The 13,394-nt window shown below is 56.6% G+C and overlaps 1 protein-coding gene across 2 annotated transcripts; it reads left to right on the forward strand.

Moving 5' to 3' along the window:
* Positions 1-1,894: 1,894 nt before the first annotated feature.
* Positions 1,895-12,628, forward strand: SUN2 (Sad1 and UNC84 domain containing 2). 2 transcript variants are annotated; one of them, XM_033059280.2, is made up of 18 exons: positions 1,895-1,991; positions 2,233-2,395; positions 2,955-3,127; positions 3,266-3,400; positions 3,590-3,685; positions 3,879-3,972; positions 4,152-4,222; positions 4,478-4,605; positions 4,953-5,174; positions 5,259-5,336; positions 5,424-5,467; positions 6,532-6,697; positions 6,783-7,010; positions 8,029-8,113; positions 8,197-8,312; positions 8,457-8,624; positions 9,042-9,134; positions 9,250-12,628. In XM_033059280.2, exons 2-18 carry the CDS (start codon positions 2,268-2,270, stop codon positions 9,361-9,363), a joined length of 2,139 nt encoding a protein of 712 aa, XP_032915171.1. In that variant the 5' UTR covers positions 1,895-1,991; positions 2,233-2,267; the 3' UTR covers positions 9,364-12,628. The 2 variants fall into 2 exon arrangements, with proteins under 2 accessions (XP_032915171.1, XP_032915172.1); XM_033059281.2 differs by having other exon boundaries at positions 1,905-1,991; positions 2,238-2,395.
* Positions 12,629-13,394: the final 766 nt, after the last annotated feature.

The following is a 13,394-nucleotide window of genomic DNA, read 5'->3' on the forward strand; positions in this document are numbered from 1 at the left end:
AAGGTTGGCCTAGTGGAGAAGACATGAGCTGTGATCTTCCCCACCAAGGCTGCTTTCCCAGCCCTGGCCTGTCCTTGCATGCCTGGACGTGTCACTTCAGCCCTCCAAAGCCTTTTAGGAAAGGGTAGGGATTTTTCCTGCCTTTCCCCAGAAAGAGCTGCCAAACTGGAACATCTGGCAATATCCTTCTGCCCCACCCTCAGCACGGTGATGCCCTGCTGACCCCCAAAAACAGAGCTGAGACTCCCCTGCTGGTGTGGGGGAAATGAGACAGAAACTCCCAGCTACACACCACTTATCTTTGCCCCAGTCTTCCCACACCCACTCAAAAATTCCCATGGTTCTGACATCACTACCTCCTCCACAGAACCAGGGATGCAGCAAGGACAAACCCTGCACCCCTCAGAACATCTTCACAAATCCCCCAGGAACTGCCACTGACTCCTTTCACACCCAAACAAGTGGGTCCTAAGGAAGGGATGGATTGACCTGGGGCTGTGCACCCTACTTAGCGCCTGGTGGCTCAGCACCCAGCTTATCCCCTGAGCCTCCCGGGGGGGTTAATCCACGCAGGCTTAGGTCAGCTGGAGCAGGTGCCATTGTGACAGCCACTGCCAGTGTACCCAGGTCGGGACACGGGATTGCCATCTGCAAGTCCACAGCTAAAGGTGCCACTGGGAAGGGGAGATGTCCTCCATCCCAGCCAGACACTTGCAGAGGGATGGGAAGCCACGGGAAAGCGTGAAAAAGGGCAGCTGGCACAGTGGAAGATGGAGCTGAAAAAGCTAGGCAGAGATTTTGGCTGGAGCAAAAAGTGGGCTCAAAAGGAAGAAAGAAAAAAAAAAAAGGGAGACAAAGAGGATCTGTCTGTGTTACACAACGGGGCTGGGGACGCTGAATCGGGGTTTGTTGCGGTGTGCCCCCCCGATGCTGACAGCACGTCCTCCTGCCACTGCCCTGGCTTGTGCCCCAAAGCCTAGTGCACGGAGGAAAAGGTTTTCAGAGCTGTTTTGCAATAGGTTCCTTCCCTTCTGCCAGCGTACTTTTAAAACTCTTTATATAAACACCCTTTTGCTCCGTACTCAAAGCCAGGGGGACCATGGCTGCACCGTGCCCCACAGACACAGCCTAAAAACCACGTCCAGACACAGGTGGCCAGCTCTGACACCCAGAGCTCCCCCAAGCAAATCTTTTTCCGAGGCGCCGTCAGATTGAAAACGCGGGGTGTGGGAGGGTGGCTGCTTTTTCAGCCTGGTGAGTTTGCACAAGGTCCCAGCTGTGGCGCAGCGGTTCAAGGTCTCACGGGAGCAGCCCGGTTTGGCTCGCCAGCCCCTGCCGAGCCTGCCCAGCCGCCCGTGGGGAAGCGCAGTGGCAGCGCTGGGGTGTCTGGAGCCGGTGGCCCAGGCAGCAGCAGAACACGCCGGCCCAGTCGAGGCGGCGTGGGCACACGGGTGTCGAGCGGGGCTGCCCACGCCCCAGGGACAGGTTCGGCCGTGTCGCCGTGACGGGTGGTGCGTGGGGTGCGGGGATTTCTCACCCCACACCAGGACCAGCAGACCAGCCACCCCAGCAAAGCCCAAAGGGGGCTGGGGTGCAGCCCTGCACCATTTTTGGGCTGGCAGCGTGGGATGGGGGCTGCCCGTGCTGGGCACGGCGGGAGGAAGCACAGGGCTCCTTTGGGTAGGTGGGCAGGTCCCGGCGGGCAGCAGAGTGCGGATGGGCCCCCATCATCGGCACCCCAAAAATGATGAAAATAAAATAATATGCCAGCGGCGGTAATAATAATACGCAGCAGTAATGAGGATGATAAAGAAGCGGTCCCCAGAGGCCGGGGGAGCGCGGGCTCCCCCTCCCCGCGGCGGCGGGCGGGGCGGGGTCCGGGCGGGGAGGCGGTGCCGCCTTCCCCCGCAAAACAAAAGGGAGCGGCGGCGGCGGCGGCGGAGCTGCCGGGAAGGACGGAGGGAATAGATCCCGCTGCGCGGCACTTGCCGGTGGGTCTGCGGGGGCCAAAGCCGGGGGCTTGCGGGCGGGCCGGCTGGCTCAGCGCCGAGCCTTGGGGGAAGGAAGATGTGTCGGGCCGGGGTGCGGAGGGGAGAGGAGGCAAGGGGGTTTGGCTCCATCCCACGGCCGCCAGCTCGGGACGGCGGTCGGTGTGGGCTGGGACCCCTCCGAGTGGGATCCCGCTGGGTGGTCCCTGCAGGGACCCTGCCGGTGACACTTCCCTCTCCCCAGCCCAGGTGAGCCGAGCTCCCCCTCCTGCTGCCGCCATGTCCCGCCGCAGCCAGCGCCTTGTCACCAGCCGCTATTACCCCGGGGACGATGATGCCACGACCAGCAGCAGCAGCACATCTCTGCTGGGTGGGACACAGCTCCCCTTCAAGGAGACCACCGGCAGGTCAGTGGGGGGCACCATGGGGGGGATCCCCCTGCCCAAATCTGACAGGGGCGGGGCGTTCCATCCCACGCCAGGGACCGGGCACCTTCCTGGGTGGGGTGTGGGGAGGGTTTGCCGAAGGGAGCGTGACGGGGAGCCCGAGGCGTTCCGGCATGGCCGCCTTGGCTGCGCCCTGCTCCAGGCAGGGCCCCGCGCTCCCTGCCCGGGCTCCGCCGCGTTCCCCGGAGCCTGCCGGGGTGGCCGGGTGCCAGCTCCCAGCTCCCCGCTGCAGCGGGATGGCGACAGCGAGGAGGAGGGAGGGAGGGAGGTGCGCTGCAAGTGCCGGCCGGAAAACCGCAGCGGTGCGAGCGGAAGCGATGCCCGGGACGGGCGGGAGGCCTCCGCTAGGCAGAGGTTGCAGCTGCCGAAAGCTGCCGCCATCCGGTGTGGAGGGAAGTGATGCTAGTCGAGGAACTGGGGTGAATTACCCATTTTCCCCCCGTAGGTGCACTGCACCCTCCCTGCCCTCCACCTCCCTGTAACCACACATGTCTGATGAGCCTGTTCTCGCCTCCCGCAGGACCATCAGGAGGAAATCGAGTAGCACCAAGCGCCTCTCTCCCACCCCCAGCACCCAAACCTCCTACTACAGCGAGTCCATGATGAGTGAGTCCTACCTGGGGGGCAGCCGGGGCCTTGCTGCCCTGGGTAGCTCCATGCTGGATGATGATCTGGACAGCAGCACCTACTGGGGTGAGCCCTCCTGCTCTCCTAGGGCAGCTGGGGACCTCCCTGGACACCAAAGAGTGCTGGGGCAACTGCCCGGGCTGCCTGACTGGCTTGCCCCTTGTAGAAGTGATTTCTCAGTGGAACTCTGTGTTTTGGGGGCAGGTGGAGAGCTCTCCAGTAGGAGGAGAAGAGGCACAGGGGACACCGAGTCCAGTAAGATCAATGGAGTGCTGGAGAGTAAGACGTACGACACCTACACATCTTCATCTGGGTACTCCTCGGAGGATGATTATGCTGGTAGGGATGCACTAGTCTGTCTGTAGTGGCAGGAATGCAGGGGAGGCGTCCCCAGGGGGACCAGCCAGGGCCTCGCTGTACCCGGTGTGCTGCCAGTCCCTGCTAGATGCCACCCCCAATGCAAAGCCTTTGCTGTGGGCAATGCACTGGTATGCTGTCTACATTGGTGACTTGCTGCTTCCTTTCCAGGTCACTATTATTCAGGCCAGAGTAGCTCCGGGTCAGGTCTGAGAACTGCAGCCTCCCGGGTGGGCTCCTTCCTCTGGCAAGTGTTCACCTCCCCAGGTGAGTGCAGGGCTGGCAGGGCACTTCTAGCAGTGTTCTTGCCAGTCAGCATCTCTACTCTCCAGGTGCTGTGTGTGCTATTCCCTGTTTGGGTGGAGGAACCCGAATGGGACCCCCTTGTGGTGCCACCCTTGGGCATGGAGGGGACACCTCTGCCAGGGCTCCTCCTGAGGCTTGTTTTTTCTCCTGGCAGTTCAGTTCATAGGGTGGCTGTTCTCAGGGCTGGCAGGGGCCTGGCGCCGCCTCACCGGCACGGCTTCCCACCTGAACAGTGTCCCCTTCTCCAGGTGAGTGTGCTGGGGGGGACACCAGGATGGGGGAAGTGTGGGGAAAAACCTGCAGGACTCTGGAAAGGGGAGGCAGATTTGGGGTAGTCGGTGTCTTGTCATCTTTGCTTTCCCTCTGGCCCCCATCCAAAGGTGATGGAAGATGGCTGCAGTCCTACAGGCACCTTTTTCTTCTCCAGGCGCTACCCACGTCTCAAGAGGTCCCTGCTGCTACTGCTGCTCCTCCTGCTCCTCAGTGCTGCTGCCTATGGTGAGCCACCCTCCCTTGATATGCTGCCCTGAGATCTGGGGCAGTGCAGAGCATCCCACTGCCATAGTTGGGGGATGGGATGGCCTGGAGCTCAGTGCTCATGGCTTCTGGTAACCTGTCCATCTGCATCCCTGTGCAAGTAACTCCTGGTAATCCCTGGAGATGCTGATGGCTGAGCATCTGCATGTCACCCTGTCCACTACTGTGGCCCATTATGAGCCTGTGGTTTTGACTGTCTCATCCTTCTGTGCCTAGGAGCTTGGTACTTCTACCCATATGGGCTGTCAACACTTAGCCTGCCTTCCTTCCCCTGGTGGGGAGCTGGAAAGCTTTCCTCCTCCTCCGATGTTCCTGGGGCAGGGGACCTGACCACGCTGGACCAGGTAAGCTTCAGCAAAGTCATGATGGTGGCCCAGGTGGGATGAGTGCCTTGCAGGGAGAGCTGGGATGGTGTGATCCATGGGTGAAGGATTGTTTCCCAGGGTATGGGGAATAGTGGAGAATGGGGCAGATGATGGTTCCACACTGGCTGCCCCAGCTTGTGGCCATCTCACTCTTGGGGTGTCCCTGGGATGGAGCAGAGGGAACATCTACCTTCTCCTGGGAAGAACAGATGAATAAGATGCCACTGATTCTGGGGAATGGGTGGTCAGGTTCCCCTTTCACAGGGCTCCTGTGGAACAGGCACTTCCCTGGGGGGCTGCATCACACCCTGGTTTTGTTGCTACAGGGAGGACACCGACTCCTGGCTCGCTTCCAGTCCCTGGAGAAGCGCTTTGAAGCACTAGAGGCCGAGCTGTCACGGTGGGAGCTGCGTCATGGGGCAGCAGCAGTGACAGCAGGGGGAGAACCACCCCCAGGGGACATCCTTGCGCTGCTGGAGGGGCTGGTGAGCCGCCGGGACGCGGGGCTGAAGGAGCGTCTCCGCACCGACATGGCCAACCACCTCCAGGTGAGTGACACGGGAAATGCAGGGGTGTGCTGGGGATGTGCAGGGCCAGGCTCTGATATTTCCACCCTGTTCCTCATCCTTCAGGGGGAGCTGGATGCGCTCCGAGCCCAGGTGCAGAGGGATTTGGATGGGCGCCTGGGCAAGATGGCACAAGCTTCCCGGGTAAGTGGATGAGCATGTGGTGGTACCTGGACAGGACACCCTCACCAGTGGTGTCACAGGTCTCACCCCTTCCCCCTTTCCTGGTAGGAGATGGAAGCGCGCTTGCTGGAGCTGAACTCGGAGTGGCAGAGGTAACACTGGCTGTGGGGCGAGGCCATTGCCCTGTTAGGGGCAGGCAGAGGTAGCTGGGTGAATTCCCCTCTGCCAGGCGTAGGAGGGGTCTGCAGGCCTGGTTTGGGACAAAGGAGAGATCAAGAGACATAGTGGAGGGGGGAAAGGAGGGAAGGATACATGTGTGAGTGTCTGTGGGAGCCAGCATTGTGCCCTTCTGGCCAAAAAGGCAGGAGGTATCCTAGGCTGCATTAGGAAGGACATTGTCAGTAAGTTGAGGGAGGTGATCTTGTCCCTCTACCCAGCCCTAATGAGGCCACCTCTGGAGTGCTGTGTCCAGTTCTGGGCTCCTCAGCACAAGGAAGACGTGGAATTCCTCTGCATCTCTGTAGCCGAGGGCTACAGAGATGATGAAGGGATTGGAGAATCTCTCTTATGAGGAAAGGCTGAAGGAGCTGGGCCTGTTCACCTTGAGAAGAGACAACTGAGAGGGGACCTAGCCAATGTCAGTGGCTGAAGGGAGAGTCACAAGAAGTTGGAGCCAGGCTCTTCTCAGTGCTGCCAAGCAATAGGACAAGAGGCAATAGGCAGAAACTGATACACAGGAAGTTCTACCTGAATATAAAAAACTTCTTTACTGTGCAGTGACCACACTGTGGAACAGATTGCCCAGAGAGGTCGTGGAGTTTCCCTCACTGGAGATAGTTCAGAACTGTCTGGTTGCAATCCTGTGCCATGTGTTCTGGGATGACCCTGCTAGAGCAGGGAGGTTGGACCAAATGACCCCCTGTGGTCTGTTCTAACCTGACCCATTCTGTGATTCTGTGGCTGGCAGCAGGGCTCCAAGAGCAGTGGCAGCGAATGACCTTTGCCACTGTCGCTTTGCATGACTGCATGTGGCCCTTCAGCTGAGGGGTGAGCTGAGGATGCGTTCCCATGGGATACAGTAGAAGAGGTCACTGTCCCTGGAATTAAAACTGGGTCTGGAGATGGGGTTGATATGTGGGATGAATGTCTTTGTCCAGTTCGCAGGGGGGAACTGGGTCTATTGGCACGAGGTTTTGTTACGTTTCTTTCGGCACAGCTCAGTGCAGGAGAAGCTGCAAGGGACTCTCCGGCAGGAGCTGGGCAAGCTGGAGCAGGAGGTGGCAGTGCTGAGGAGGGAGCTGGCAAGCCTCAAGTCAGACCAGGAGGTGATGGGGAAGCACGTGGAGGGGATACTGGAGCAGCTGAAGACAGTGCGGGCTGATGTGAGTCTCTGGTCCCCAGCCTGTTTGGCAGAAAGGCAAGCAGGGGTCCCTGATCCAGGGCTGAGCTCTGTCTGCACCGTTCCAGGTGGAACTGCAATTCCCGGCGTGGATCAGTAGGTTCCTGTCACAGTCCCAGCAGGATGGTGCTGCTGCCTTCATCCTCCAGCGGGAAGACTTGCAAGCAGAGCTCCAGGCTCTGGAGCACAAAATCCTTGCAAAAGTCTTGGAGGACCGGAGACCGTCAGCACGGGATGCCCAGGCTGGTATTGGAGTGGCCCTGCGTCAAGGAGGGACTGCAGGAGTGACAGAAGAAGTGAGTACTGGCCTGAGCCCCAGGGACATGAGGTGGCCACAGGTGTGGGGTTGGGGACTGTGTCCCACTTCGTGTGTGCCTGGCAGATGGCAGAGGCATTGGGATGGCCCCCAGAGCTGGGATATTGATTCTGGGCTCACAGGGTGCAAGAGCACCCTTGAAACTCTTTCTCTGCCACTCCCTTCTCAGTCTGTGCCTGCTCTGTGCTCTGGAAGGGATCACAGGTGGGAATAACTGCAGCCCTGCAAGGCTCTTATTGTCTTAAAATCCAGGCTTCTGCTCGTGCATCCTTCACCCAGAATGTGGGACAGGTGCCAGCAAGGCTTCCATGGGTGGGGCATCTTGCTTATCCCCATTCTTCAGCAGCGCTGTGGAGTTGTTTGGTGCAAAGCGTTTCAGCAGAATGACACCAAGGGGAAAAAATGAGCCTGCTTGTTTTGGAAAGAGTTGCTGGCAATTCCCCGTGGAGGTAGTGGAGGGAGGGTTCAAGCTGGGATTAGCAGTCCCCATAGCCTGCACAAGCTTTGTGCAGTCTGTAAAGTTTAGACCCAAAGTGGTCCTGCAGGGTCTTAGCTCCTTAGGATGAGTTTGGCTCCAGACGGATGCTCCAGCCATCTTCTCTTTTCTGGATGAGGGGAGCTCCCATCAATCCTGTGGGACAGGAGGGACAAGCAGATAGCAGATGATTTTTGGTGGTCTGTCAGGCTGTTTCTGGTGGTACATCTCCTCCCTCTGGGCCAGCCCCTCTTGGGGACAGGCAAGTGCAGCATGCCTGGATGCTGCCCCTTCACTGCACAGCTCCTCTCCCCTGGGGTATTTTTAGCAACCTCTAACAAGGCTTCCCAGCCAAATGCGTGTTCTCTCATTTTTGCCACGGTGATTCATCCCCTGGCTGTTCTATCCCCTGGCTGTTTTGTGGGAAGGTCCTTGCACCCTCTGTCCCTGCAGGGGCAGGCGGGTGGGGGGCAGGATGGCTGCTCCAGTTTGTCACCTCCTGTGCCCTCTGCTCCCGCTGCAGCAAGTGCATCTCATCGTGGGCCAGGCCCTGAAGCGCTACAGCGAGGACCGTGTGGGGATGGTTGACTATGCTCTCGAGTCAGCAGGTAAGTGCTTGGGATGAGCCCTGGGGAGGTGACCACAGGGTGCTGGCTTGCAGCTCACCTGCTGCCATCCCCTGTCCTGCCAGGGGCCAGTGTCATCAACACTCGCTGCTCAGAGACCTACGAGACACGGACAGCGCTGCTGAGCTTGTTCGGCATCCCCCTGTGGTACCAGTCACAGTCCCCCCGTGTCATCCTGCAGGTGGGCGCTGAGTGGGAGGCCTGGGCTGGTTCTCATGGGGATTTTACTGGCCTTTGGCTGTTGCTCCATGCTAGCAGCCAGGCTGGTGGGAGAAAAGTGACTGGTGGTGGTAACATTGCTGGCATCTCACTTCCATGCTCGTAGCCAGATGTCAACCCTGGGAACTGCTGGGCATTTCGTGGCTCCCAGGGCTTTGCTGTCATCCGCCTCTCTGGCATTATCCGCCCCACGGCCGTGACACTGGAGCACATCCCAAAAGCCCTCTCACCGCAGGGGACCATCCCCAGTGCCCCCAAGGACTTTGCTGTCTATGTGAGTGCCCTCTCCCAGACCTGAGGGGGGTGTGGGACATAGTGGGAGGGTGCTGGAAGGGATGGCTGACAAACCTTATACCTGGCTGTGGGATGATCTGGGGGGTTGTTCTTACCCTGAAGAAAAGGAATAATTAATACTGGTGGGGAGAGGGGTGCTGTACCAGGTTTCAGAAAGAGTTTGGGGGCTACAGGGACAAAAGGGCTTGAGTAGATGTAACTTTTGGTCTTCCCCACCTTCATCCTTCCCCACTGGCTCCTGTTCCCATTTGTCTGTTTTGTCCTGGAAGAGCAGGAGCAGGGGCCAAGCACGCTTGTGTCTCCCTCTCCCTCTTCTGCCCTGGATGTGTGCATGACCTCTGGTCTCCCTTTCTGATGACCCCTGATTCTCCCTTTCTGCCTCCCTGCCCTTCCTTAGGGCTTAAAAGAAGAAGGAGAGGAGGAGGGCCTTCTCCTCGGACAGTTCACCTATGACCACAGTGGCGACCCCATCCAAACATTTTACTTGGAGGTAAATGCTTTGCCCCTGGAGCACCTGAGCCCCGGGAAGAAAACAGGGCGTCTGGGGTCTCTGAGCCTAAGAGAGCCCACAAGGTCTCAGGTTTTCCGTTTCCCTCCTCCCCAAGGGTGACTCCGTGGGCACATACCAGCTGGTGGAGCTGCGGGTGCTGAGCAATTGGGGCCACCCCGAGTACACGTGCATCTACCGCTTCCGTGTGCACGGGGAGCCGGCGCACTGACCCCGGCCCGCGCGGGATGAGGATGCTGCCGGGCTGGCAGCAGGAGGGGATGCGTCTGGTTCACTGCTTCGCACCTAGAAATCCTGGCATGTGCCAGCAGCCGCCCCAGGAAGGTGCTCCCCTGAGGGGAGGAGAAGTGCTGGTGTTGAAGGGGTGAGGCTTTCACTCTTCCAAGGACCGGGGTGGTGAGGCTGGAGCATCCCACGTGGGTCCTAGCGCAGCCTGGCTTGTTTTCAGTGCGTGTGGGACATTTTAACTTTTTAAGCTAACTTTGTATCGGGTTTGCGCTGCCTCTCTTCCCTGTTGTCCCACTCCTTTCTAGCATGGCCAGGGCTTGGGAAAGGGGTGTGCCATTTTGTGATGTGCTTCATGCGGGCTTGGGTGCAGAATATGGTTGTGTGGGACTCGGTGCTGCCAGAGTAGGTGGGAGCCACTGGTCATGGCCACCAAGTTCCCTCCACACAGGGTCACTTCTCTTGCCTTGGTGTTGGTTTGGGTGGAGATCTCCAGCCCTCCAATGCTGGGCCAGCAGAGAGGAAGTAAGACAGTATTAATGAAGTATTAACGTAAAACTAATGGTTTGGGGCAGCAGGAGGAGAGGAGTATGGCACGTGTTGGTGGCAGAGCCACCTCGATGTTGCCCTCTATCCACTCAAGCCCTCCTGCTGCCAGTAGCTGTGTTGGTGATGCTGTTGGCCTCCCTGGCTGGCTGCCTCCCCAGTGTTAAGCTTGATGATGCTATTGAAAATTCCTGTTGCCTGCTTTTCCTCTGGGGTTTGTTCTGGTTTGTTTTTTTTTTTGTTTTTAAGAGGGGTGGGGAGGGAAGCTATTTTCAAGTTTGGGTTGGTTTTATTTTGTGGGGGAGGGTGGGTTTGTAGTAACAAAGGGAAAAAAGACTTTTTTCATGCAATTTGTACTTAACCAGAGAATGTTACATGGTGCCACTTGGTTGAGTGGCTTAGATGTGGAGAGGGCTAGAGCTTTGTTTAGTAGAAAAATAGCACACACAGTAGGATAAGCTAGAATAATGTGAGCAGAGCTGTTTAAAATATGGGCCTCATGTTATTGGTGGCTTGGTAGCTGGGGTCCTCTGTGCATTGCTGCTGATGGGGTGCTGGAGGCATTCCCTGCCCTCCTTGCTCTGGATGTCCTCTGAGACTGCAATGCGTGGCTGTGGGCTCTTGCCCATGGCTGCATCTGTATATACTTGACTGTTAGCAGCAAGTGGGAGCTGCTGCCCCAGGGCTCTTGGGGAGGAGATGGGGCAAGCGCCAGGGCTTGCAGGTGTCAGCATGCAGAGCCATCCCCTGCCTGCAGGGCTCCCTCAGCTCTCCAGTCCTCCATGGCAGATGGCTGGTGCAGGCTGACCTCCTTTCTCTTGGAAGGGCTCCCTTTTCCTCCTACCTCTCCTCACTGGCATTGCACTGTTCTCTGAGCCCTGGCTGTGGGAGGACTGGGTTGGAGCAGGAGGTGGAGTTCTGCCTGCAGTGGGCATGTAAATCTTGCTGTACTGTTGGGATGGGTGGAGGCACAGCAGGGGTTTGCAGGAAGGATGCACAGGGACCTTCCCCAGGCTGAGGGGTGCCAGGGCCATCTGGCCCCTCCACCTCCTGCCTCCATTACAGTTTGGCTTATGTTCTTGGATGTTGTTAACTGCCTCCAGCTTTTAGTTCTGTTTCATTGAAAGAAAAGCTGAAGGGCTCATGGACAGTGTTTCAGCCCTGTCCAGTGCTGGTATCACTTTTCCCCTGACATCATGAGAGCACCAGGTATTGATTCCCACTCTGGTGGTCTCTGCTTGAAGCACTGTAGGCATAGAGGAGGATGAGGGGCTGAAGAAGTGTCTCCTTTCAGCATCCCCTGATGGGCATCAGGCAGAGCTTCTGAGCCTTGACTCCTTCCATGCTGGCCTGGGAGGGTGAGGATGGTGGCAGCACATCCCTTCTGAAGGGGTCTCCTTGCTCCAAGCAGGGGAAGTGAGCCCAGAGGGCACAGTCCTATCTCCAACAGGTTAAAATTACCCTGTGCAGCCTCTTGCAGAGCTGGGAGGCCCTGCTGCAGGGAGAAAGCTGACCTGGAGCCAGAACCAGGGACTATAAATTCTCTCCTATATTGAGCGTAGTCTTAATTCTTGGCATCCGCAGCCAGAGTTATTTTAAACTTGTCTACAGCTGCCTGCTTGCCTTGGAGTCATGTCCATGAGTGCACCGAGCACATGGAGCTGTGCTTTTATGAATGCCTAGACCTGTTCTGGGCTCGGCAGACCAGCTCCTGTGTTTATTTGAATCATAAAGAGAGAGCAGAGATGAAGCTCTCCCTTTTTCTCACCTTTCTCTGGCTGCTGGAGCAAGAGCTGTAACCATGAGCCTGGGAAAACCCCTTTTCTTATGTTCCTTCTAGCTCCCTGGTCTCTGGCTTGGACTGTAAGAACAGACAGGGTCTTTGCCCAAGAAAAAAATGATTTTGTGGTAAATCAGGCATGCTGGTGAGCAGCAGGAAATGTGACCTCTTCCCCTGAAAATGGAGTTGTAGTGGGATCTCTGCTCCTTCCATTTGGGTGTTAACTGCAGTGTCTGTGTTAGGGAGCATTTGGCTTTACAGTGCAAGCTTGCCCTGTCCTTTGGACATGAAAATCTTTACTGTTCTAAGTAAAACTCCCTGGAGCCACCAGTGAGAGCTCATCCTGAGGCTTCATGCTCTTTTCTAGCTGGTTTTAGAGGCCTCACCATGCCATCTGTGTGAGGAACCCCAGGAACATATGTGAGGCTACAGGTGGGTTTTCAGTCCCCAAATTCAGCATCAGTGCCGGGCTGCAGCCTGAGCAGACCTGTGCTGAGTGCCCACAGTTGCTGGCTCTTGAGATTGTAGCTTCCAGCATTTCTGCAGCACTTCTCACACCTGCAAAAGAGGACACAGAAAACTGTTGCCTTCAGCATGTGCTTCTCTGCCCAGGGGTATTTAATCCTAGAGCTGATGCTGAAGATGAGCTTGGTGAGGCAGGAGAAATGCAGAACAGCTGTGGGAGCAGATTTCTCTTATTTACTCCATTTACCTCCTCTCTTCTCCCTCCTTCTTAGTTTGCCCTAAACACGTGTTACGAATTAGCCCTGCAGAAACAGATGGTTACAGACAGGAGTTTGTTTGATGCTGTAGCCTGTTGCAAATGCTGCACTGTTTGTTCCTTTTATTTTTTAATCAACAGATTGTAATTTATGCCTATGCAAGAAAAAAAAAAGACCAAGACATAAATTATATCAAAACTGCCCAGAGTGGTTTGGATTTTTTGTAACTGAATTTGCTATTGGGAATGATGCAAGCTAGTAGACAGACAAAGCTATTCTTGGAGCTTTTCTATGTAGTTTTACAGCAAGTCCTTATTTTCTAGCCTCGTGTACTAAGTCTAGGGCCAGTTAACAAAGTTATCACCTTGTCATTGAGCAGGCTTGAGGATGCAAAAACTGAAACAATGCTGAAAACAAGACTTACTCCTAAAAATTCCAATTCCTTGGGACTAAAAACTTCTGCTAGACTATGATATCCTGGCTGTCCTCATTCTGCAGTCACCTCCCAAGCCTTCTCATCCTCTGCCATGAGCAGAGCCCAGCTTGGCCCTGAAGAGCAGCAAGTGAGGCTGGGTTAGGAGGGACAAAGCCCAGGTCAGGGTATCTGCATGGTTCTCTTTTCCTTCACATGGGCTGTTAACTACTCATCAGTACACAGCAAGCAGAAAGGAAATACTTAATTTTCCTCAGCATGAGGAAGTTAACTTAGTGCATAAAAAAAGCTGAACATTTGGAAATTTAATTGGCTTGAGGAGCTTGTCTGCTTAACCTGGGCTGGGAGGAGGATTTATGTTGTGGAATACCCATGCAGCTCCTCCCTGAAGACTATACTAGGGCCACGCTTGCTCTCTGCTGGCCCTGGACCAGCCCTTTCCAGGAGGAAAAGGGCTATGTGAGCCTCAGTTCCAGATACCACAGCCCAACACTTACCTGTGACAGGGCTGTGCAGAGCAGAAAAAACCTTTGTGA

This window comes from Catharus ustulatus, chromosome 4 (genome assembly GCF_009819885.2).
Source record: "Catharus ustulatus isolate bCatUst1 chromosome 4, bCatUst1.pri.v2, whole genome shotgun sequence".
Taxonomy (NCBI): Eukaryota; Metazoa; Chordata; class Aves; order Passeriformes; family Turdidae; genus Catharus; species Catharus ustulatus.

Coding starts and splice junctions, on each gene's coding strand:
- SUN2 (XM_033059280.2), top strand. CDS start 2,268: ATGTCCCGCCGCAGCCAGCGCCTTGTCACCAGCCGCTATTACCCCGGG. Junction 3,128..3,265: donor GGACAGCAGCACCTACTGGG/GTGAGCCCTCCT, acceptor TTTTGGGGGCAG/GTGGAGAGCTCTCCAGTAGG. Junction 7,011..8,028: donor CTGCAGGAGTGACAGAAGAA/GTGAGTACTGGC, acceptor CTCCCGCTGCAG/CAAGTGCATCTCATCGTGGG.